At 58.2% G+C, this 24,269-nt stretch overlaps 8 protein-coding genes across 8 annotated transcripts; all 8 read right to left on the bottom strand.

Annotated features, from left to right (window-relative positions):
- Window positions 1-1,716: 1,716 nt before the first annotated feature.
- On the bottom strand, window positions 1,717-4,548 carry MAM_06765 (aminopeptidase 2; the record flags this gene model as incomplete). Its single annotated transcript, XM_040825563.1, has 3 exons — window positions 1,717-2,190; window positions 2,282-3,397; window positions 3,466-4,548. The coding sequence occupies 3 exons, from the start codon at window positions 4,546-4,548 to the stop codon at window positions 1,717-1,719; spliced, it is 2,673 nt and encodes an 890-aa protein (XP_040676554.1).
- Window positions 4,549-7,267: 2,719 nt separating this feature from the next.
- On the bottom strand, window positions 7,268-8,356 carry MAM_06764 (uncharacterized protein; the record flags this gene model as incomplete). Its single annotated transcript, XM_040825562.1, has 1 exon — window positions 7,268-8,356. The coding sequence occupies one exon, from the start codon at window positions 8,354-8,356 to the stop codon at window positions 7,268-7,270; it is 1,089 nt and encodes a 362-aa protein (XP_040676553.1).
- Window positions 8,357-9,643: 1,287 nt separating this feature from the next.
- On the bottom strand, window positions 9,644-11,848 carry MAM_06763 (creatine transporter; the record flags this gene model as incomplete). Its single annotated transcript, XM_040825561.1, has 3 exons — window positions 9,644-10,054; window positions 10,130-11,599; window positions 11,738-11,848. 3 exons carry the CDS (start codon window positions 11,846-11,848, stop codon window positions 9,644-9,646), a joined length of 1,992 nt encoding a protein of 663 aa, XP_040676552.1.
- Window positions 11,849-13,039: 1,191 nt separating this feature from the next.
- On the bottom strand, window positions 13,040-13,563 carry MAM_06762 (uncharacterized protein; the record flags this gene model as incomplete). The annotated part of the gene is made up of 2 exons (XM_040825560.1): window positions 13,040-13,384; window positions 13,447-13,563. 2 exons carry the CDS (start codon window positions 13,561-13,563, stop codon window positions 13,040-13,042), a joined length of 462 nt encoding a protein of 153 aa, XP_040676551.1.
- A 1,124-nt stretch (window positions 13,564-14,687) lies between these two features.
- MAM_06761 (class III chitinase ChiA2) lies at window positions 14,688-15,722 on the bottom strand (the record flags this gene model as incomplete). The annotated part of the gene is made up of 1 exon (XM_040825559.1): window positions 14,688-15,722. One exon carries the CDS (start codon window positions 15,720-15,722, stop codon window positions 14,688-14,690), a length of 1,035 nt encoding a protein of 344 aa, XP_040676550.1.
- Window positions 15,723-17,603: 1,881 nt separating this feature from the next.
- Window positions 17,604-18,711, bottom strand: MAM_06760 (NmrA family transcriptional regulator; the record flags this gene model as incomplete). Its single annotated transcript, XM_040825558.1, has 3 exons — window positions 17,604-17,929; window positions 18,054-18,453; window positions 18,538-18,711. The coding sequence occupies 3 exons, from the start codon at window positions 18,709-18,711 to the stop codon at window positions 17,604-17,606; spliced, it is 900 nt and encodes a 299-aa protein (XP_040676549.1).
- A 1,321-nt stretch (window positions 18,712-20,032) lies between these two features.
- On the bottom strand, window positions 20,033-21,846 carry MAM_06759 (MSF membrane transporter; the record flags this gene model as incomplete). Its single annotated transcript, XM_040825557.1, has 2 exons — window positions 20,033-20,943; window positions 21,006-21,846. 2 exons carry the CDS (start codon window positions 21,844-21,846, stop codon window positions 20,033-20,035), a joined length of 1,752 nt encoding a protein of 583 aa, XP_040676548.1.
- Window positions 21,847-22,598: 752 nt separating this feature from the next.
- On the bottom strand, window positions 22,599-23,573 carry MAM_06758 (Transcription factor, FAR1-related protein; the record flags this gene model as incomplete). The annotated part of the gene is made up of 1 exon (XM_040825556.1): window positions 22,599-23,573. The coding sequence occupies one exon, from the start codon at window positions 23,571-23,573 to the stop codon at window positions 22,599-22,601; it is 975 nt and encodes a 324-aa protein (XP_040676547.1).
- Between the last annotated feature and the right edge of the window lie 696 nt (window positions 23,574-24,269).

Genomic DNA, 24,269 nt, shown 5'->3' with positions numbered 1-24,269 from the left:
CGGGCCGCACCGCCTGCCGCGCGACGTCGTCGCCGAGTGCCTCGACGGCATCCGGCCCGGCGAGAGGCCCCGGGCGGGCGACTGGCTGGCGGTCTGGGGCGGTGAGTTGCCACGGCGTGTCCCTCGTCCCTCGTCCCTCTTTCCTCGTGGCGTCGTGCCGTGCCGTGTCGTGTTCTAATCTCCCCCGTCGCAGGGTCGGCGACTTCGGCAAACCTCGCGATCCAGCTCGCCCGGCTCATCGGGCTCAGGGTGGCCGTGGTGGTGGACAGCGCCAAACACGGCGCCTGGCTGTCCAACCACGCGGCGATCCGGCCGCATCTGCTGGTCGACAGCCACGACCCGGGGCGTGCCGTCGCCGTCCTCGCGGCAAACAGCGGCGGGCTCAGGTTCGGCATCGACACGCGCGGGCGCGAGTCGGCAACGCACTTGCTCGACGCGCTCGAGGGCACGCCCGGGGGAGGGAAGCAGCAGCCCCGGCGGCGCGGCCACCTCGTCGGTCTCGCCGGACTGCCCGAGGACCGCGGCGGCGACGTCCTGCTGCACACGGTGCCCATCAAGCTGTTCCACGAGGTCGAGTCGATAGGCGGCGCGCTCGTCGCGTGGGCGGCGAGGCTGCTGGCGGAGCAGCTGCTGGTCCCGCCGGACATCGTGGACACGGAATGCGGCCTGGGCAGAGTCAACGCGGGCCTGGACCGCATGCGCAACGGCGAGATCAGCGGCGGCAAGCTGGTGGTCAGGGTGTAGACGATGCAGCCGTCGGGCTCGGGCCAAGCAAGCGAGACTAGTGCGGTGTTTTGTTCTGTTCTGTTGTGTCCTGTCCTGTCCTGTCCTGTCCTGTCAGTTGACCCCGTGCCGCGTTTGTAGATTTTGTAGAAGGCATCAATGTCATGGTTCCGACGTTTCAAAAAGCGCCCCACGACGGGTTGCGGACAACGGCACTACAATGCAGCGTGACCACACCCCTCGCTCGTCGTCCCGGTCATCTACGACGAGGGCTGGGGCCAGCTGCCCGGCCCGCCGTGCCCCGAGGAGAGCCTGACGCGCCTCGTCGACTCCGTCACCGGCTGGAACGACCACGGCTTCGGCGACTTTTCCGTACGTCCGTCCGGGGCCCCGGCCCTCCTTGACCCCGCTGACCCCCGCAAGACAACCACCACTACGCCAACCCCTCGCAGTGCGGCACGCCCTTCTACTCGACCCCCCTCGTCGCCCCACGACCCCCGCCGCATCGACCCCCAAGGCGAGTTCGGCGGCATCGGCCACGACGTCTCGCTGAGCAGTGGGCGTCCCGTCCCCCTCCCTCTCTCCGCCCCCACCTGACCCTTAGTTGCCCGAGTGAGTACCTTTGAGTACTTGGGCATAAACCTGTCGTGTCGTGCACAAGCAAAGTCGAGGTACTTGAGCACTTACACAACATGCCAGTCCAGTCGTCCTCGTCGTCCTCGTCGCCTCTACACATACATCATCACGGCTTCACCAAAGCATCAAGGTAGTGTATGCGCAAGTACCATTATTTCTTACGCTCATTCTCTCTTCCTGTAGACGCTGCAACCTCTCTGCCTGCCCGCCACCGACGCCCACCATGTCCCGACAACATAATAGATAAAATTCCATTCGTCCCTGTCGTTTCCTCTCCCCTCTCCCTCAGTCCCCTCCCACAGCCAAGGCGTCTCGACCCCTTTCGCCTAGCATGCATCACTCGCCGCAGCACACGCCCTACTTGGCGTAACCATTCGCCTTGACCCAAGCTGCCACGTCCTCCCTGTCCCGCGACAGCCACGAAACCTTGGACCGAATGGCGTCTATGCTCTGCGCGAGCGACTGGTCGTACCCATTGTTGTTCTTGCCTTCAAAAAACTTCTCCACCCTCTCCAGCTGCTTCTGCGACGTGAATCCAGACGTCATAATGTTCACCATGGCGCTGAGCATCGGCAATGTAGGCGGCAGTTTCTCGTACAGCACCGCCCAGTTCTCCTCCATCCAGTTGTACAGCGCCTCGATTCCCTCGGCGTGGGCGCGCAGACCAACCACCGGCATGTACAAGTCTTGTGTCTTGACCTCGGGGCTCAACAGGAGCTCCAGCGTGCGCTTGATGAGCTCCGGCTGCTTGGCCCGCCCAAAGGTGCGGAGGCAGGTATTGCGCTCATCCGAGTTGTTTGTTGACAGGTAAAAGTTGAGAATCTTGTCGTACTGTTTTCGTCACTTTGAGTTAGTACTGCTCATGCACACACCGAGGCCGGTTTTGGCCTTGCGGCAGACTCTGGGGCTGCATGGGCCTTACCTCTTCGACACCGCCGTATCGCAAAGAAATGGCAAACACGCTCTTGCGGATGTTGGGGTGGATCGCCGACTTGTTACCCGCCATGAACTTGTTAAACATGTCCTTGGAGGCCTTGATGATCTTCTCGTCACCGCTGAGGCCCGCTGCCTCGAAAAGCAACGCCTTGAACTGCTGCTCAACGTGGCCGTCACTGTCGGAGAACTCCCAGCCCAGCTTGTGCGCTTTGGGGCTGATCAGGTCGCGCTGGAAGGCCTGGAGACCCTCAGTGACCTCGGTGTCCTCAAACACCCAGGCGCTCTGGATGGCTCCGAGACGTGCCACAATCTCACTCCACACAACAAACTCCTTTTCCGAGCCGAACCCTTTCAGCAGGTTGAGCACGCCAGATGTCTTCTGGTACCCCGAGGTGGCAAGGGCGCCGGCATCCGCAATCATGCCAGCGCGGTCTTCGACCGAGAGAAGGCCCTCCTTGGCCGCCCGGCCCAGCTTCTCCAGGCGGGCAGGGGAATACGACGTTCGGAAGATTCCAGTGTGGTTGGCGTTGAGCTTGAAAAAGTCCGTGTCCGGGATCTTGAAGTCCTTCTCACGCTCGGTGAGGGCAACTTGGCCGTCGACGCCGTCCCTCGTGCGAAGACCCAGGAAGACGGGGTACAAAATCTTGTCATCCTCGGGCTTCGTGTCGCCGGTTCGCAGGAACCTGTTCTGCTTGACGTGGATGGAGCTGTCGGCCTCGTTCTCGGTCACGGTCAGGACGGGGTACCCGACTTCCTTGGTCCATGCATTCATGACTTCCTGCACGGGTTTGCCACTGACTTCGCTCAGGGAAGCCCACAGGTCGCCGGTTTGCGTGTTGCCATAGGCGTGCTTCTTCAGGTACCGACGAACACCCTCGAGGAAGGTCTCCTCCCCGAGATACGTGGAAACCATTCGGAGGACGCAAGAGCCTTTGGAGTAGGAGATGGCATCGAAAATCTGGTTGATCTCGTCAGCGCGCTTGACGGGCACCTCGATGGGGTGGGAGCTGCGGAGAGAGTCGAGGGACAGAGCGGACTGCAGGTTGTCCGTGACGTAGTTTTCCCAGACCTTCCACTCGGGATAAAAGACGTTGGATGAGTACTGAAACATGTTAGCGCACAAATTCGCCATTCGAGGAGAGAATTTCCCGAGTGAGTGGCGACGCATACCCAGGAAGTCCATGTGGCGAAGCCTTCGTTCAGCCAGAGACCCTCCCACCAGTCCATGGTGACGAGGTTGCCAAACCACTGATGGGCCAGCTCGTGCTGAACAACCTCGGCCACACGCTCCTTGGTAGCCGCACTGCTGGTCTTCTCATCGAGGAGTAAATCAACCACGCGGTAGGTGACGAGACCCCAGTTCTCCATTGCGCCCTGGGCAAAGTCGGGGATAGCGACCTGGTCCATCTTGGGGAGGGGGAACTCGATGCCAAAAACCTTTTCGTAGAATTCCAGGGTTCGGACGGCAAGGTCGAGGGAAAATCGGCCCTGTTCAATATCCTGGCCCGGGGGAGCATAAACTCGGACGGGGACACGAAATTTGGTGGACTCGACGTAGTTTAGCTCCCCGACAATGAAGGCGACGAGGTAGGTGGACATGAGAGGAGAGGTGTTGAAGTGAACAGCCTTCTTGGCGGTGCCGGTCATGGTGGACTGGACATGTTCCTCCTTGGCAACATCCATGTTGCTCAAGCAAGTCAAGTTCTTGTCGGCTATGAGGGTGACGGTAAACTTGGCCTTGAGAGCAGGCTCATCGAAGCAAGGGAAGGCTCTGCGGCAGTCGGTAGCCTCCATCTGAGTGGAAGCAAGGATGCCCTCGGATCCGTCGGCGCGCTTGTAGGTGGATCGGTAGAAGCCGGCCATCTTGTCGTTGAGTTGTCCTGTGAACTTGATCTCAAGCTGGGCCTGGGAGCCCTTGGAAAGAACAGGGCTTCCAAAGTCGAACTTGGTGACCTGGGTAGGCTCATGGTAGGAGACCTTGGGGGCGGGGGTGGCAGTCTGCCCGCTGGCCGAGAGCTTGGCGCTGTGGATGTCGAGCTCGAGAGTGTTGAGGGAGATGGAGCTGGAGTCTTGGGCAACATTGAGGTCAATGACGACGGTGCCGTCAAAGGTCAGCTTGTCCAAGTCGGGCTCGAGAGTCACATGGTAATGACGGGGGATGACATTGGAAGGGAGCAGCTCGCGGCCGTGGGTGCTACCAGGAGCGGCACCACCGCCAGTCTGATCGACACCAGCTGCTTGGGCTCTGCACATGTTGTCAAGGTGTCTCCGGTAGGAGCAATGACGAAGCTGACGAGAATACCACGGGTCTGAGGCGAGACGATGTCGAAACTGGGACGAGACGAGAGATGGCGGTGGACGAGGGACTGGACGAGTGACTGGACGAGTGACTGTGGACGCGAATCTCTTATGAGGAAGGCTGAAAGGAGCAATGTAAGGTGTCAGCGGGTCATGCGATGGCTCCGAGTACGCAAGGAGAAGGTGGGAGGTAATGTCAATCATGTAGTAAGTGCAAGCAAGCGGGAGCCAAGGTGGAGCAGGGTCAATGGATGGGCGGTGGCTGCAGGTTTCGGGTGATGGAGGTGAACCTCGTCACAGCACAGCGACATGGGAGGAAACGGCGACGTGCGACGTGGGGGAAAACGAACAAGAAGCGCACCGAGGGGAGCGGTCTGCGAGCTGCGAGCTGCGAGCTTCGAGCTGCAATCCGATCCGATACCTGGACAATCCCGGTGACAGAAACGAGGGGATCTGGAAGGTGTGGCGGTGGTGGTGGGCAGCATCAACGAGCATCGAACGATTTGGATTTTGGAGTTTTGGAGGGGCCAAGGTCAAGCAAGAACGACGACGGGACGGAGCAAAAAACTGCGGAGCCAAGCTTCAAGCTTCCGATTGGCCGCACATGCGGCTTTTGAAGGCTCATCGGTTTTGCATGCAAAAGGACTCGGCAGCAGACTGCACGTGGCAACACAAAGCCAGCGGGATTTGGACAACAATGGCACGCCAGACAGCCATGGCTGACGACGGGCTTTGCGTGTCATGATTCGCGAGTGGCAACGTCGGGGCTCGGGACGGACAAGAAGCGAAGAGCGCAGACATACAGGTGGCCGCTGCCGTTGATGACGCCGTGGCCCGGGCCCGTGAACCGTCGCATCGTTGGTTCGTCGTGCAGAGTCGGCGCAGAAACGGCCCATGTTGTTCTGCGCCTTGCCGTCTGCGTGGGAATCCGCATCGAGCTCATGCGTCGGCATGCATTGCGCGCCGGCATAGCCACAATTGAGGGCCGTGCGAGGTCGAGGGCAATTGCAAGATCAAACGGAAGGCAAGGTCAAAAGAAAGGAGGAGAAAAGGAGGCAGACAAATATGTGCAAACAATGAGAACATGAAAGAATGACCAGGTCGTCCTTGACGGAGAAGAAAAAGGAGGCCGTGAGAAGCCAGTGACTGCTGACTGGTGACTGCTGCCTCGACACCCTCGACACCTCAGGCCCGCAAATGCTGGCAGAAGGCAAAGGTAAACGTGCAGCACTCTGGTCAAGCAGGCGCAACAAGTCCCAAAGAACTTTGGAGGCTCGAGTATGATGCTTGGAAGACCTCGGTTTTTTTTTTTTTTTTTGGACTACAGATCCGGGACTGTAGGGCTGGATGCCGCATCACAATTTACCCCCCGAGGTCAAGCCTACCCGGTACCTTCAACCCAAGTCTAGTTACACCTCCAAAGAACAAACTACACCGGTATCCTTTTGCTAAAAATCTAAAAATCATCTTTGCCTCACTTAGTTACTCAAGCGATTGTTGACTTTGACGGTTATAAATGCTGTTGTCCCTGTCAATAACGCTTCTACGCGCGCTCCCTGTATCGAGGTCAGGTATCTTCAACAGACAGCCCAAGTCTCAACTCGCAAGATGAAACGTCAAGGAGACGGGATCGTATGTACGTCTTATTGTATAAAAATAGCAAAACACAGGGGGTCGATAATGCATCGTTATTGAGGCTTACCTAGGTACCTAGTTATGCGTTCCGCTCGTACAGGACAGGACGGGACGTAGTTATATCGAAGTTCCTCAACGGGATGCTGACCGAAAACCGAGTACATAAGCCCAAGACTTGGGCCTCTCTTCTCATGGGTGGGCATCGACGGTCTCAGCCGTCACTCAGCTTCGACGGCGACGGCGGCATCGTCTCGTCGCACGACTGGTGGCCTTCCGCCTGGTCCGCCCCCAGCGGCCGCTCTGTGGCACCAACGCCGACTTTGTGCTGGAGGGCTATTGCGATTATACCGGTGGACATGTTCCCCTCGCCAACTTTGGCGAGCTTGATATTTTGGACACGTGGGCGTATAGAAGCAGTCGGTGGGTGAATGCCTAGGGGGCGCGCATCGTCAATCTAGAGATTGAGAGGAGGCTTAGGTCGAGCCGTGGTTCCAACTCTAACGGCGTTGGGTGCGAGTACCTATGGTAGATGGAAGGCGGAAATCGAAGAAGACGGCGCCGATAGCTGCTCTGATGCTCGAGGAGGCGCGGCTTTGTGTCGACTGGCTCTCGCGGGGGCCATGGCTGGACTTTGGTTCTGGTTGTAAACAGGCAACAATCTAAAAGTCAATCCTAATGTGTTGGAATATGCTGATGACGATTGGCATGCAATGACGACTGTTCTTAAAACGTACGCTAAGCCAATTCTCAAACTGATGTGCCAAAGGTAGGCAGGCATTGGGGCAACTGTATTTCAGCGACTCACCAAAATATCTCCATCCGCCTGGGTTGTTGAGCAATACAGCCACAACGGGGGTGTGTCGTTGCCCTGGCGCACTTGTTGAGCGAAGGCAACCCTTTTTTTCTTCTGCTTTTTTTTTTTTGCAGGCGTACTGTTGAGAAGTAGTGACACTGGGCAGTCTTGTCGCAGAGTGGCCAATGTGTTTCTGACGTGGGCATGATCTAGAGACTTTATGGGTATCGTGCCGCGGCACTGAATTCACTTCAGCTCGTCTCTTGATTCCGTGTGAGCAGTCAGCTCAGGAGAAAATGCTGTCCTCTGCAGACCTGGCGACGGATGACCAAAACTGCTGGTACCGCTCAGTACTGAGCTGACACTGTTGCGCTGCGTATCGGACAGACTAAACTGGCCTTGAGACCATAGTGGGTCGGACGAAGACCTAGATCGTCGATAACCAAGGTTCAGCTCGTGAGGCTGGGGAGCTTGAGATTGAGGTTGGCTATGATAGTATTGGTATTGCTGAATATCGGCTGGCAGCTCCACGGGTGAAGGCGTCGCATGGTTCGCGTAGCTGGACGCCATGGCCTGCTCCTGTGCCTGATGCATCTGCTGAGCTTGGTACGAATGTGACGGTGAAGCAGGGAGTTGATATGGAGAAGTATGTGGTTGCTGGAAAGCCAACTGCGGACTGCCAATGCTGGGGCTGGGGCTGGGGTTATGGCCGAGAGTGCCAGTTCGATTAAGCTTCGATCGATCATTGGGGTTGATGGTTCTCAGCTTGCCATCCTCCATCATGGCCTTGAGAACGCCAGCGTCCAGCAGTTCCGCCTTTTTGACAATACGCTGGACCATTTGCTTGTTTGCCGCCTTGGCTTGCGACTTGACGAAGCTGACCATGGTGATGTTGCACTTGATCTCAATGTCTTCGCGAAGATAGAGCCCATCGGCCGGCGCGCCGAGGCCAATCTCACGCTGCTGAGGAGGCTCAATACCGGGCTGGTTGCCACCAATCTGATACTTGGATCGCATCTCAACATTGAAAGGGGCGTAGACGTGGGTCTGCAAGCCCCACGGCATGTCGTGAAAGCATCCGTTGAAGGTAATCTTGCCCGAGCCCAGGTTTCCCATGCCGGGGACGAACTGAATGCGCTGCGTAATCTCGTACCAAGTGCTGTAGAATTCGTCAGCGGCGGCATCTCTCGGGGCCGAAATGGGCTTGTGGTCGAGGACAAGCGGGTTGAGGGTGATGACTTCGCTGTGAGAATGGAGGATATCGAGCGCAAGTTGGCGCGGGATGAAGCCGGGAATCGGGGTGATGACCGTGAAGACATCTTTTTTGCGAAGCATGTTGGACGATTTGGGGAATCTCGGGTGGAGGGATGTACAGCTGCTCAGCCGAATCTAGTACTGGTGGTCCTGGTTGTCGTCGAGTTGTAGTTAGTTAGTAGATCGGATCTGTAGACGGGCATCTGCACTGCACACGTGCACGTGGGCGGTGGCCGCAGATGCAGAAGGGGAGGCAGGTGCGACTGCGGGTCTATTTTGTTCTTGGGCAGGAACCCGGCCAGGAATATGCGCATGTGCTCGTGAGGGTGAGGCTTGAACAATTGCTGCCTGGTTTCCGAGGGCCCAGCGGCAGCCAGAAGATTTATAAAGTCTGGCACGTCAGGTGCTGCCTCTCTCGCTTGCTTGAAACCACCTAAAGGATCCGGAAATGAAGCCCTGATGTGCCGACCGCATACTTCAAGTCGACTCAGAGCGTGCGGAAGAGACTTGTCGCTTATTGGGACGAGGAGGGAGGGTGTCAGCTTGGGCGGGGCTGATAAACTCCATGGTCTGGCTCGCTTTTTCGTTTCTTGTTTCTGTCCACGTCTACGCCAATAGCAAGCCAACGCCCGCCTCGACTTGCCGGTGGCGTTTCCATCTGAACTCAAGCTCAATTTCGCCCGCCCAGCTCGTTGGAACACTGAACACGTTGACCCGGAGCGTTTGATTGCCGACCGATCCATCAATCATCAATCATGGGGCAGAAAGATGGTGGCTTCAGGCTGACGGTGCCACGTCACCCTGCTTCTGGTTGACGAAGCTGCCGGCGTTCAAGACAGGTCCAGGTCTGCTGAGCTACAGACGGCTGGTCGGGTTGCCTTCTGCCGAACATGGCCGGTCCAGCATTGTGGACGGTGATGGGCAACGCCACCAATATTTGGCTCCTGCCGCACGGCACCACGATGAGAGCACGCGGGAGAGAGAAATATCAGCATGTCCGTCCGCGTCCAGCAAATCTGGCGGGCTGCCCGCTCGATTCCGGGAAAAGCAAAACTCAAAAAGAATGCGTCAAGTGGCTAATTCCATCTCCGGGCGTAGCCCCCTGGTTACTGGGTACGGAGCAAAGGGAGAGCTGCTCATCCTCCTGCTGATGGGGGTAAGACAATAACGAAAAAAGAATATATACATACGTCTGTATTACTCTACTCGAAAAATGTATATCCCCTGCTAACAAGTGCTATTGAACCAAGTACTGAAAGCTAGTCATACCACCAAGCGACCACCAAGCGCTTGATATCTGCTTCAACCGCCCCGCTCTCGTCAGATTGACACGTCCAATAGCTCTCTGAATGATAAGCAAGAGACGTGTCACTGTGCTTGCTGTCCGCCAACCCCTTGCTGCTCAAGCCTTGGTTTGGTTTCGTCCCTTGCCTCCTCCGTCTCTGTGACGGCGCTCCCGTCGCTCACCCCCATGATAGTGACTTGGGGGGCGTATGCTGTGTTCTCATTCCCCCGTCGTTTGGGGGGAATGAATACGTCGAATGCTGGCGGGAAGATGAAGCCAACCGCCACAATGACCATAGTAACATGCGCGACTGCGAATGCGAAAATATGCAGGGGATCCATGCGCGTCTCGAAGAAAGCCGGATACGCAAAAGAGATGATAATGGAAAGAATAGGACACGATATGTAGCGAACGACGGGGGCCCAGATGAAGGGGATGCTCCAATTCTTCCCGGTAGCAATGACCGAGTTGAGGTCGCGTGTAAGTTGATTGCCCTGGGTTTCAGACATAAAACATTAGAAAGTCGCAAGGACAACCAGAAACAGATGAAGCTAATGGCAGAAACGTACCGGATAGAATGCAACCCACCAAAACCTGCTTAGCCACTTGTTCTTCCCCCAGAATGTTGGAGGAACAGAGTCGGGAGTCTTGGCGACGAGTACGGAAATAGCTGTGCCGACAACGAACAGACCAAATCCCACGCCGGCCCCAGCACTTGGGCCTACAGAGTGGCCAGTCGCAACACCAAGCACCATGGCCATCAGATAGCAACCTGTATATGTCAAGAACGCCGCCCAGCCAACCTGTTTGTACACATCCCGGTGCCTGTATAGCGTGGTGCACACCATGCCCTCGCACCAGGCGGCAAACAGGAGTGCAAGGTTGTTGATCCAAGTATCCATGGCATCCAAGAGATAAAACCCAAATCTGGAGCAGTACAAGAGAGATAACAGGAAAGTAATGACAATAACGGCGGTGGAAATGACAACTCGAGGAAGTCTCTTGCCCAGATCAGAGTCACAGAGCAAGGTGACCATGGACTCGGTGAGGGCAAAGGCCGAACTCAAGCCCAGGAACGCCAGAGTCAGGAAAAACAAAACCGCCCAAACATTGGCCCCCGGCGTCTCTGAAATGGCCAGAGGATAGGTGAGAAAGCCGACGGAAAAGGTGGTGAGCTGAACGTTGTCTTGTGGTCGAAGGCCCAAGAACCCGACAATCCCAAAAACGGCAAAGCCGGCCAATATCTCGTACAAGGAGTTGCTCAGAGAGATGATGATGGTATCCTGAACCGCGTTGGAATAGCGGCTGCTGTAGGATGCATAGGCTGTAAAGTAGCCGAAACCAACGCCGATGGAGAAGAAGATTTGCCCGCAAGCGGCCTGCCAAATCTGACCGCTGGCTAGTTTCTCGCCATGCCACTCTGCAAAGTACAGCCTCACGCCGTCAATGGCGTTTGGCAACGACAGAGATCGGCCCATGAGCACAAACATCACGATGATGGGCAATCCCATTGTGAAGTACACGGCGCGGCCAGTCACGCCGACGCCTTTGAACAAGCAGAGATAGACCGCCAGCCACACAAAGGCACACCAACCAACCGTCTCGCCGACAAAGCCAACACCTGGATACATTGTGTACGAGGTAACTGTGCCGCCGCTGACGGTGCCAGGGACAGGGGCCGCGTTGGCGACGACGTCTTGCATGTAAAACTCGTCCCCACGACCTGTCCAGGGCAGCGGGCGCTGGAAAGAAGAGCGAAAATAGTGCATGACCCACGATAGGATGGGAACATAATAGGTAGCCACAATGTATCCTGTCATGGTGACGGCAAAACCAACACCGCGGGTGTGCTTGCTGATTGCATTGTAGGCGACGACTGGTCCTCCACGATATGCCAGGCCAATGGAGATTTCGAGCAGCAGAAGCGGGATTCCCAGGAGCAACAGAGCCAAGAAATACGGAATAAACCACTGAACACCGCTGTTGGAGAAGACAACGGACGGATACCGGAGGAGATTGCCCAGGCCGACGGCGCCTCCCTAGTCCCCAGTCAGCACAGCCGCGAGGTGTTGGACGATTTCCACAGGCAGCCCAGTGCTTTGGAGTAGAAAGGTTTCTCTCCGTGAAAGTGAATAGTGAACAGTCGAGACGACTGCGCTGGACGAGGGGATGCTCACCATGGCCGCAAGCACAAACGACGTCCTGGACGACCACACGTCCCGGCCATCTCGGCCCTTTTCGGAGTCTGGCGCGAGGAACTTGAAGATGGTCTTCAATGTAGACGGCATGGCCTCCACGCAATGCGGCGAGCTCCGCAAGAAATGCTGGGATGGCAGCCACGAGGTTTACCAAGAAAAGCGAGAGGGTCTGGAGCATGCATTAAATAAAGGACGGGACGTGGGCTCGCACGACCAGCAGCACGGCGTGGACACGACACGCGACTCGGCCATGCACCCCCGTTGCCTTGCTCGCTCCTCCCTCATGGCCGATTCCCATGAAGCCACACACGCTTGAGCATCCTGCTCAACTGGCGCCAGGACCTTGCGGCTCGGGAAGAATCCCCCGGGGGGTTCCTGCGCTTTTCACATCATCTTTGGCCCAAACAAGATGCGGCTTCCCCATACCGCGCACAATCCCAACCGGTGGAGGCTAGCCAAGAGATACAGGACGCTCGACACCTCGGCATGGGGCACGTGTGGCGGGTATCACGAGCTGGTCAAGGGAGTAAAGGACGTTTTGCGGACGCAGTCGCGTGCGGACCGAGGCCGAGAGAGGAGCGTCGAGACGGCGAATCCTGCACATCCCTCCGTCTGCCTCTTTGCCCGGCACTCGGATCGGCAGACGGGGTCGTGCGCGGAGGTGCGCCGCCGATGCGCCGAGAGCCAACGTCTGGCCAACGTGCCCGGGGGCCAAACACGTCCCGAGTCGGCGCAACTCCCTTTGTGCCGTTGGCAGAGCCAGAGCGCCCGGCGTGGCATTCTCGCAGCTAGCTGTGGATTTGGCGGCGGACGTGCAAACTCGGTCGTGGCGGCTAGCATGTCGAACTAAATGCCGCCCTGTTTCTGTGTTGTTGGAGGAGCAAGGCCAAGAGGTTCTCGACTGTAGTTTGCGTCGTCTTAACCAGGGGTAGTTGAATATCGTTGGCCAGCATGATCGACCGGCAATTGATGCCGCTGCTTTGCTCCACGTTGTAGGAGACGAAGAAGGAGAGGTTCCCGATTGTAGTGTGTGTTGTTTCTTTTCAACCACAAGCCGTGGACACAACGACTGAGAACCGGCGTAGTTGAGTATAACTCGCTAGTATTATTAACAGGCAATCAGTGCCGCCGCTTTGCTCCACGTTATAGGACAAACAGGCAAGAGAGGTCCCCAGGCAGTTTATACATTTCCTCCAGACCACAAGCCGTGAATACAGCGACCCAGACCCTGAACAGTACCAGCTGCCCGCGGTGCAGGAAAATCAAACGAGCCGCACGTGCCTAGGCGGAAACGCACTCGCAGGCGGCTCGGCAGCGCGTAAACTCGAAGCAGCTGTGGGCCGAGTCTGGAGAGAGACAGACGGCCAGGTCGAAGGGAGACCACACGGTAGACGGGCTGTAGCATTCCGAGGTGTGCAGCCAGGGCGTGCAGGTGGCCGGGTTGAGGCCGTCGCACTGCAGCCGGTACTGAGCCCGGGAGGCAAGAGGGCTGGCCGTGGCGGCGGCGCCAAAGGCCGCCAGCGTCGAGGATACCAAGGACGGGGATAGCCTCATGGCTCGTGGTGGATGCGAGAGGAGGTTGTGACGAGGCGGCAGCGGCTGGGCGTTGGGCGTGCGCTTCTGGACCTGTCGCTGCGGATGCGGCTGCGATTTATGAAAAAGGGGCGAGAGGGAGGCGTCACACTCACATGCTGCGTGAGCGTGAGCGTGAGCGTGAGCGTGAGCGTGATGCCGTTGTTGGCGGCGTGGTCTGCCCTGCCTCGTCTCCGAGACGTGGTGACGAGGGCGACGGCCGGCTCGTTCATCTTCCATCTTTCGGCCAGCCGGTCGACCCCAGACTCGTCGGCGATGTAACGTCCCAATGTGGTGGGTGTCGTGCCCAGTGACTAGTGAGCACGCAAGTCAGTCAGGTCAAGCCGTGGTAGTTCAACTCGGGGGCCCGGGAAGAACTTGGCCGAGTTGTTTCCATCAAAAGTTCCCCGCCGACTCCGTCAAAATCGACCACGTGGTGCAGGTTTTCGACCTCGCAACTTGGAACGGGGGCGAAGGATCTGCCTGGTCACGCTGGCGGTGATGGAGAGAGCATGGTTCGGGAATCTGGGCTAAAGCATAGTCGACCCGAGTGCCGAGTACAACACGTCATTACCGTGGGCAGCCTACCACGGCTCTGTGAGTGCGCAGAGAGCGAGACGGGGAGAGAGAGAGAGAGAGAGAGAGCGAGAGAGAGAGAGAGAGAGATGGGCATGACGGGAGCGTCACCAGTGAACACCGGTCCCAGACGATATTTGAAACTACTCGACGTGATTCCGACCCAGCGAGTTTCGACCATCCAGCCGGCCATTGTCCCACGACGCAATTTAAATCCGGCTGGCCACGACCTCTGGCGACCATGTCCCTCTTCGTCCCAGACTCCCAGACACAAGCTCCGTCTCTCCCTGGCCTGTCCGGTTTGTGCTCATCTCCGCCGTCGACAGGGCCATCGTGGGAGATGCAGAAATCACTCCAACACGGCTGGCCTCCCGGGCCGACCACGAACATGTCCTGGCTCTGATCAAACGCTCGACACTAGTGCCCGAGTCGCGTGAGCAGCCTCGGCCGGCGCGGAGCGTGGGGCTGCCGCTAACAACTAGTCGGTTTCGTCGACCAAGCGTGCCGAAGCGCCACGGCAGGGAAAGGAAGCCCGGAGAGCATGGTGCTTCCCATGGTCCGGCCCGGACAAACTTTTGTCGCCGTCGCTCCGCGTGCGGGCAGATGACCTGCGTCGCCGGCTGACGCGAGGGACGAGAGCTGACCCAGTAGGGAACAGGGCGACGAGCAAGGGCCGTGCGATGCCATTCACGATGTCGCCACCCGCTCAAGTCGTGTACGGGTTCAACAGGACGCGAGGGCGGCCTTCTCAGGAGACGACCGGCAGACGTCCTGCGCCGCCTCAGCAAGCCTGGCCAGTGGTCAGGATGCGCTTCGCCTGCTGGGCGTAGGTGCAGCCGTTGTTGACGTTGGCGTCGGAAAAGGCGGCGGACCACATCATGACGCCGCCAAAGGCGCCGTCGCCGCTGTACCGGGCCACGAGGGCCGCCAGCTGCCCCGGCTCGAGGTAGTACCGGGCGCCGGCGGCGGTGCCGGTAGCGCCGAGCGGGGACGCCGGCACGCCGATGAAGATGCTGGCCCGGGCCGAGGGCGTGTTGGCGACGTTGGCCTTCCAGGCGTCGTAGTTGATGGGCCCGTCGACCGAGCACCCGGGGTTGTTGTAGAACTGGACCCAGAGGTAGTCGAACTGCGCGCCGGCAATGATGGCGTTCATGTTGGGCTCCGGCACGGGGCACTGCGGCGCCCCCGTGATGAGGAACCGGGCGCCGGCGGCGAAGTTGGACCGCAGCTTGGCAATCAGGAAGGGGTAGTAGTTGCTGCCGCTGCTCGTCTCAATGTCAAAGTCCCAGCCGTCGACAAAGGTCTTGCCAAAGGGCCGCGGCGTCGGGGGCGCCGCGGGGCCGCCGCCGCCGCCGCCCGGGGTTCCGTAGGCGTCCCAGAGGCTCTGGCCGACGGCCTCGGCCTCCTCCTGCGACGTCAGGGCGTAGGTGCCCGCGGCGCCGCCCAGCGACAGAATCACCTTGACGCCGTTGGCCTTGCACGTGTCGATGGCCCTCGCCAGGTCGTCGCAGTTCTGGCCCTCGCCGGCCGGCGTGATGACGCACGACCGGCCGAAGCTCCCCGACGCCACCTTGTTCCCGTTGCCGAACTGGTACAGGAAGGCGAGGACGACAATGTCGATGCCGGCCTGCCCGGTGCAGTACGCCGCCAGGTCGTTGTTCTCGACGGCGCCCCCGCCGCCGTTTTGTCCCCAGTAGACGACGGTCTGGCCTCCCGCGGCCCGGGGTGAGAGCCGTCGCGGCGGCGCGGCGAGCGAGGTGCCGGCCAGCAGCACGAGGCCTGCGACAGCCCTGAGGATCGAGGCCGGCCTGGCCATGCTTGTGCTCGGATCAGCGTGGGGGAGTGTGAAACGGCGCTTTGTGGCATTTACGACGGAGAGTCGGCTGGGTAGTGGGAGACGAAACCAACGGACGGGACCCGTCAAGCATCTCTGCCGAGCCTGTGGATGCCTGGATAGCAATCAGGAGGGCCTGGTTCGACGACACGTCAAAACGAGAACGAACGAGGAGGACATGTCGAATATATACCGTCTTGTTTTGTCCCTGTTCCCGGCCGCGGTCCGTTCGGAAGAGCAGTCTGGCATGGAGCCCTTCTGCCGCGTCATGGCCGGACCAGATTGTCGAGGTTTAGGCGCTCGCGGCCAAGGTGAGCGCCCGAGAGATTCTTGCCAGAGTGTCACGCTTCTAGAACGGCCAAGACGTCGCGGCGCTACGGACCTACGGAACCCTAATGCGGTCAGGAGGAGGGCGGTTTGGTCCATGGTCCGTCCTTCGGCCCCGGTCGTCTCGCAGAAATGTGGCCCCGTGGCGATGATCTTTGTGGTCGTGAGAGCCGGCCTCTTACTCTTCATGGTACTTTTGTCTTGGAGTTGAGCCGCAACCTGCCGTTTTACCAACCTCGACTTGGTATACCGGCCAAAGGGGAAACGGGTGGCATTTGAAAGCGTTTCCGCCCACAGTTGAGAGTCCGAATTAGGCAGAGTGTGGCTGTTTCGGAATGTCGGCCGACGGGGAACAACAGGTGCCGGTGATGGCCATGGTTGAGGCTGACCGTTTTGTCTTCGGGCATTCCTGCACGTCTTGTCGTCTTGGCCATTGTCAACCCAAGTACACGGCTCATCATCCTTTGTCGTGTCGGCGGCCGTCTTGACTCCCAAGTTGACGCTGTCCGTACGTAGATGGCCCGGGGTTCACCGGCCAGGCACACGACAGGACCAATGTGTAATGGTTTTCTTTGGAGACACGCCTGTAGAAATGGACTGTCGTGCCCGAGGCTCTGGAGAGATTCGGCAAGGTTGAGCGAAAACGGTTCGTGGGAGCTTCCCCGACACTCCCGACTTCTGGGAGGGTGGCATGCAAGCCTACGCCCCCGACATCTCCGCGTGCCTCCGGAGTCTGAGCAGAGACACAACCTGCGAGCGAGCAGCTGCCTTGTTCCGTGCAAGATCTACATCGTCCCGTGGGCGTAATTCTAGATGCAGCGGACGGTGGATAGAAGCAGCCGCAGTGCGTCTCAGACACATGTCCGACGTCATTCCAGCTCGACCCAGACAGTGGATGCAAGCTGCATCCGCATGCTCGCAAACTGACATGGCACCTGCGTTGAACTCCATGCGGCTCGGACCTGGCACGTCGTCCTCGTCCGTCTCTCAGAGACATTCTAGTTGCGGTACCACGACCAAGAGGACCTGCATGCTCGGGCGAATACGTACCGTCCAAGTGTTCGTGTCCCAGCTACCGTCAGTATATCCGCCAATGCTTCATGTATGTGGTTATAATAGAACCATACCTCTTCTACATGTCGTCGTCTCTGCTCTGGAGGTGGTCGTCCACTACAGCTTTGCCGCGTTGTTTTCTTCCGCCACCGCTCGTCTTTCAGCTGATTTCTGACAGCGACAAGCTCGAGTCTGTACTTGAACCGACCGTACTCGCCCGTTTCCCCGGTTGTTTTGTCACGGCCGGGCGCATCGTCTGAAACACGCTTGCGAGCATCATCCCAACGCACATGCTTCTCCGTCGTTGAAATACATCTACTCGCCGTAACTTGCCAGTTTTCCATGGCCGTCACACCAGATATTCACGTCTGCAGTTGTTCAAGCCTCGGCCCAGGCTGCAACGGCACCGCAAGGGCCGACAAGGGCAAAAAAACTTCTTGTAGCATTGACGGCCCTACCGCACTATTACCATTGGCACCGTACCTAATCCCACTTTGCCTTGTTCTCTTCAACATATGCCTTCCACGTAGTCGGCTTGTCGTGCCCCAGCAGCGCAAGACTGTCCTCGAGACCAGCGCCAGCATAGTACCCCGGGTCCTGGAAGAGGAGCATGTTCTCAAGCAGCTCCTGCGCCGCCGCCGGCGGGAGGGACGACTTGAACGCCTCGTGGGGCACCTCGCGGTACGCCACCTCCTTGCCGGCTGCTTGCTCGAACTCGGCTACGATGCGCGCCGGGGTGTAGTAGTCGGTGGCGGCGCGGATGACCTTTCCGTCGGAGGTGCTCCTGAGCGCGGCCTTGACGAAAATACCTGCCGAGGAATCATCATGAGACACGCAATCTCTTCTTCGACGCCCCGCCCCCCCTTTTTAACTATTTGTTTACACACGCACACATTGTGAGTCAAAACACGGGTACGACGCGCCAGTACTCACCAGTGTCAGCGGCCGCGTCAAACAGCGGCAGCTGGGCCTGGTCGGGCTTGACGCCCTCGGGCATGGCCCAGGCCAGGCTGCCGTCGTCCTGCTTCCGGATGAAGCCGAGGAAGCCGCTCATGAACAGGCCGGGCTGCACAAAGGTGCAGCGGATGCCGCTGCCGCGAATGTACTGCTCAATCCTGGCCTTGCCGTCAAAGTGAGTGACGTGGCTGAGCCTCCCGCCGCTGGCGTGGCTGACGTCGATGAGGGACGAGAAGATGAGGTGCTCGACGCCGGCGGCCTTGCAGGCGTCGGTGACGGCTTTGCCCTGCGCCATCTCCGTCTTGTCCGACATGGACTCCCAGAAGTTGGTCACCAGGAAGACCGAGTGGGCGCCTTTGACGGCCGGCGCGGCCGCCTCGGGGGAAGACATGTCGGCCCGGGAGGAGTGTCAGTCTCGTGCGGTTTCCTTGCCTTGCCTTGTCTCGCCCGTCCAACTCACCTTGACCACTTCGACGCCCTGGGCAATCAGGGCCTGCGCGGCCGGCTTGCTGACATCGCGAGTCACGCCGCGGAGCTTGTACTCTTTGGACAGGACGGGGTCAGCGAGGACGGCGCGGATGACTGAGCCGCCTTGGTTGCCGGTGGCGCCGAAGACGGTGAAGACCTTGGACATTTTGGTCTTTTGTTTCTCGCACAGACGGCCGGGAGCAAGGTTTGTCGCGTGTAGAGTGGGGGAGAAGAAAGGCCTTGACGAGTCAAGAGCCAACGACGTCTGAGATTTGAGACTTGAAGGTTGGTGCGATTCGACGGAGATGGTGGTGGTGATGTGATGATGAGCATGAGGGAGGGGTTCGTTCGTGAACATTGACCCAGACCAGCCCAGATTTTATGCATTTTGCCTTTTCCATGGGGGAAAGCGACTACGCATGCCAATCTCAACTCAAAATTGTGCTAGGGGAAGACGATATGTGTGAACTATCCACCATCTGGCGACGTGACGTGATCATGATCGCTCCCGGCGTTGGCGCGGAGTGAGCGCGGCGATTTGTCAAGGACAAAATAGGAATAGCATAGTTTAGTTACCACTTTTCGGGAGGGGTAACTGCGGGGCACCCCGTCCCATTGTCCTTCTTTGATGCGTTCATCATCATGCCTCATTAGTAATACCCGTCCTGTCATGCCGCACACGGAGTGTCGGTGGACCTTTTCATGCAGTTAACCTTTTACTGTCGTTTCCCTCCTTTCACTGCAAGAAATGCCAATAGGTACTTGTTGACTGCTATATAATACAACCACATTACATTATTAATGGCGCATCAACGATTATTGTACGGTGGACTCCGTTCTCCGTTCTGGAGCAACGCGTGCAGACCTCGGCACCAGGTCAGCACCAACTTGCCGATCAAGTCTAGAGTCTTGTCGACTCCCGGCGAGAGCCTCAGGGAAAAAAGAAAAAGTCCCTAATAGCCCTCGAGTAAACACGTCACACAATCCATAACGTTGGCTGTGGCTGTTGACTCTAGGCTGTGATTGAAAACCTCACGAAACAGCGTCTTGCTACCACGTAGTCCTTCGGTATAAGACGCCTACGCTTCGACGGCTCACGCTGGTTGCATCAAGTCCATCCGTCGGCTTCGAGTATGTAAGCAACCAAGGCACCGCATGTGCGCACAGCAGCGCCCCCAATGCTTTTCGCCCGCCTGTCCACAAAAGGACAGATGATGGATCTGCTTCCTTTCCTTGCTCGGGGCCACAGCCTAACAGCGCATAACCAGACAATGGTGCCAACGACCAGCTGTTGGCCGAGGGTCAGTGAAAGCCGAGAAAGTCCTGTATATACCATTTGAATTGAAAATTGACAGTATTCACCGACAGCTGCGCTTCGACATGGCCCCTTCCAGAGGCCCTTTGGAGAACCCTCCCCCCCGGGAAAGGGGGGGCGCGCTGTCCAGACAAGACGACACGGCACACGCGCTCGCTTGCCTGCCTGCTGCTCAACACACAGAGTCCTTAGACCACTGAGACTTGGCCCTCGCCTGCCGCCCATGTTTGTAAAACACAAACGGCACGGGAATCAACAGTGCCGCAATCCCCCCCGTGATGCTCGAACCGGGCCCGACGCCGATATTGTGATACAGCGGCCCCACAACCAGCGGAAAGACGCCGGCGAAGCAAGACCTCAGAAAGGTATTTGCCGCAATGGCCGAAGCACCGTGCGCCTGGAACGTGTCGACGAGGTAATTCACCGCCGCCTGGAAAATGGTAAAGAAGCCGGTGCCGAGCATGAAGAGCCCCAGGCACGGCGCGGCCCAGTGGACGCCCGGATCGGCCGTCCACCCGAGCAGGAACTGGCCGGCGCTGAAGACGACTCCGCCCAGCATCATGGGCGGCAGCCTCTTCTCCGGGACGGCACGGTCGCCGGCGGCGTGGTAGGCTCTGTTGTAGACGGTCTGGTTGTAGATGTTGAGCACGCAGCCGAGCGCGGCGCCCATGAAGACGGCCAGAAACGGCAGCGACGCCACAAAAGGCCGCCACCCGCGCAGCTCACCAAAGATGATGGGGATGGCCCCCAGCTGCATGTACAGGATGCCGTAGCAGAAGCTGGCGTAGAGCGCCATGAGAAAGCAGATGGGCGTGCAGAGGAGCTGCACCGGCCGCAGGAGGAACTTGGTTGCCAGCTCGCGCACGCTAATGTCCCATTCCTCAAACTGCGCGTGCAGCGCCCAGTTGCCCGTTGAGAAACGCAGGCGCTGGGCCTTGCAGACGAGTAGGCTCGGCGGATAGCTCTCGTCGATGAAGATGATGGCCATGGCCAGCACCACGGCCTGCAGCATGGTCGAGAGGTACAGCGTCCAGCGCCACCCGAGGGATGGCTGCTCGACGAGGGCTGCCGAGATGATGGGACCTACAGGGCATCGGTTAGCACGCCTTGCGCGGGACGAGACCTCTTCTTCCGGTTTCGCATACTCAACGCCGGGCCGCCAGTAACAGCCATGGCATAGCCCGCCATGGCAATGCCTCGCTCATCAGGAGAGTACATGTCCCCGAGCACGCCGCCGGTGTTGGTCACGGGCGCGGAGGCGAAAAAGGCATCAAAGAAGCGCGTCAACATGAGCGTCTGGAGATCCTTGGCGGTGGCGCTGCCGATGGTGAAGCACGTAGATATGACCATGGGCACCATGACGGCCACGCGCCGCCCGTAGACCTCGCTGAGCGGCGCCCACAGCATCGGTCCGAGCCCGAAGCCAAACAGGTACAGCACCGTGCCGAGCGTGGCGACCTGTGTGCCGACGTGGAACTCGCGCGCAATCTGCGAGGTGCCGGCCGAGTACGAAGACGACGTCCACGTCGCCGTCATGGTGACGAGGCCATACAGCAGCGTCGTCGACGCCTTCTTATGCGCCACCCAGTTGAGCGGGTGGTAGGGGTCGTCAGGGCCGTCAAAGTTGACGAGCGATGCCTCGGTCGTGCGCACATGGGCCAGCGGGTGCGTGAATTGGGGCACCGGCCGCGATCGTATTCGCGAAAGAACCGTGTCGACGCGCGCGGCCGTTGGAGCCAGGCTTCCCGTGGCTGTCGAGACCGACTCTGCGCGCCTCCGCCGAGAGCTCGCGTACATGTCGGAGTGGGTTTCGCGCAGGGTAGGCAGGGGGCTGTAGAGGTCGTTTGGTTTGGTTTCGCAGTCGGCGTCGTCGGAATCTCGGCCGCTGGCGTTTGCCCATGAGCCGACGTCATTGTTGGCTGCCGTGGGAGCCGCCTCGTCCGCCGCGGGCGACCACTCCGGTTTGTCCTTGACTGGGTCCGACATGGTCAAGACATGGTATCAATTGACCACATATGCCTCTCCACGGGCGGATCGCAGTCTATTTAATCAGCCGTTGAAGATGGTCAATCGTGGCCGACAGAGCGCCTGGGTAGACCGTATTCCGAGACCGGAGCCGGCTCGGCCCACGCGGCGGCATGGCGACCCGGACGGCATGGAAATTCCATGGGAAATTCCCAACATGGCGAAAACCCAATTCCAATAATTCCTGGGGCGCTTGGGCCCAGTCCAGCGACACGATTCACTGAACTAGTGGGCAATCATGCTCAGCCAGCACTAGCGCTACCCATCAAGGTGGTCATGCAATCGCGTAGAGGTAGCGGAAATACGAGGGAGAGCTCCCTTCCGCATCCCTCTCGTATCCCTCTTCCGCCTGTCTCATTGAAGCGTGCCGGACATGGTGACAATTCAGGTCGAGTGGTCAACGACATCGGCACAAAATATGGCCGAGTTCCGCGTCGAATGTCCTTCTACTCATCATCTTCACCATGAAGGAACTTCATTTTCACATGTTTGGGTTCGGGAAATGACAGATTTGTCTCTCACCCACAGACACATCCAGTCGTAGATATGTAGCTCAGGGTATACCAAGCTCCAAAATGACAAAGGCAATTGTTTTCTTCCCGGGACGGCACGTGCGTCAACGTTGAATCGACCCCAATCAAACTCGACAAACAAACAAAAGCCTCAGGATTGTGCACTTCTCGTCGAGGTGATGCGCGCCTTACTTTAAACCATCAGGCTGTCGGCTCGTACGGAACAAACTCAAGCTGATTAGAAGCCTCGTTGTTTTGGTCGCCAAAGAATGACTGGTGTGGTATTGGTGTCATGGGTGCAGCACCCGTCAAATCTACTTCTGTTGACTGCGATGCTGCAACGTTGCTCTCCTCTGCCTGCGAGGCTTGCGTTGCGGTAGTTGCGCTTGGTTGTGATTTCGCAAGAGTATGAATGTGTTGCTGCAAGCTCAATGTAGCCTGCTGTGAGGTTGTGAGGCTATTCGTAAGGGCGTTAATCTGTTGCTGTAAACTTGATGCAGCTTGTTGTGAGCTTGTGAGGATATTCGCAAGGGCATCGACCCGCGAAACGAGGTCTGGAAGGGTGTTTCGTTGCGCGCGGCCGCGACGTCCAGGCCCAGCACGAGTTGCTGAGGCTGCAGGCGTTTGCGTACTATTTTCAACTTCGCTAGACTTTGAGAGGCGTAATTGACGCTGGATGAAAAAGACCTCCATGCTGGTGATGTAAACATCTGGGCATTGCTGCATGATTTGTGCTGCGATTTGCTTTGTCGTGAATGTTTTCAGATTAGTCAGGGTTTCAACCCTTGTCTGAATTTCTTGCAGGCCGAAGTTCTGTTGACTTCGAAGCCGTAGGATGCTTGAATCTAAAGGCGAGGGGACCGGGTCGTGATTGTGTCGGCTTTCATTGATTATGGGGGTCCAGGTATTATCGTGAGTGTTTAGGCGAATCTGGGCTCTGAACGGGCATTGGCCCTTCCTTGACGAGGTCTTGTAGATGTTCGAATTATTCTTATTTGGCCTATAGCTGCCGCTATGCTGACACTGAAACCTGTAGTTATTCCTCAGCCCGGTGCGCCTGGAATAACCGCCGCCGCATTTGACTGCAACAAATCCCTTCTCGGCTTGTTGGGCATTGAGAGCCTCGATGGCCTCTTCTGCGGTCGGATACGATGCCTGTAGGCTGGAGGCTGACATGACAGGACGGAAGCGGCGTGGTGATGCTGGGTTGTGGGTGATGTTGATGAAAAGGGATGAAATCGCGCAGCCGCCGGGAAACTGGATTACGATGGCGCACCCTGTGCACTTTATGTGTCAGTAGTACCGACAATGCGAAATCTGTATGTTGAAGTACCTGGGCCAATTTTGGCCGGGTCGATGCGCGTTTAGTTCCGCGCGACACAGCCACCGCAGCCACAGACCACTGTAGTTTGGGCGTCCAAGGTCACAAAGAGCATCATCGGTGAGCAGCTGCACCACGCCCAGGTCTGATCCTCGGTCAAACTGAAGGGATAGTCGGCAACGCCATCTTGCTCGTCTCGTTTCGACGCATGGCTCCAAAGAATTTGAGCTCGGCTAGGTTTTCGATGCATCAACTTTCAACTTTCCGAGCCCTAGAATCGACACGAAACGGTCCGATGTCCAGCCAGGACAGCTGGGGACTCGCTTAGGAATTCGACCGAGACTAATCTCAACCATGCCGATGCGCACATGTTCTTTGCCTAGTCAGTTGGTGAAACGTCGCACATCTGGAACATAGTGTTGGCCAGGAACAAGCTGACAGCTGAGTTGTAGCAGACCGAACGGCGAGCGCGAGAGTGTTTCCTAGGAGCTCATAATTATGAAGAAATAAGGGACGCCACTGAATATCTTGACCATCAAGGTAAACATACA

The sequence above is a fragment of the Metarhizium album genome (assembly GCF_000804445.1).
Source record: "Metarhizium album ARSEF 1941 chromosome Unknown scaffold_23, whole genome shotgun sequence".
Lineage (NCBI taxonomy): Eukaryota > Fungi > Ascomycota > Sordariomycetes > Hypocreales > Clavicipitaceae > Metarhizium > Metarhizium album.
Note: the sequence above shows the minus strand (reverse complement) of the source record. Positions and strands in the feature narration are given on the sequence as shown.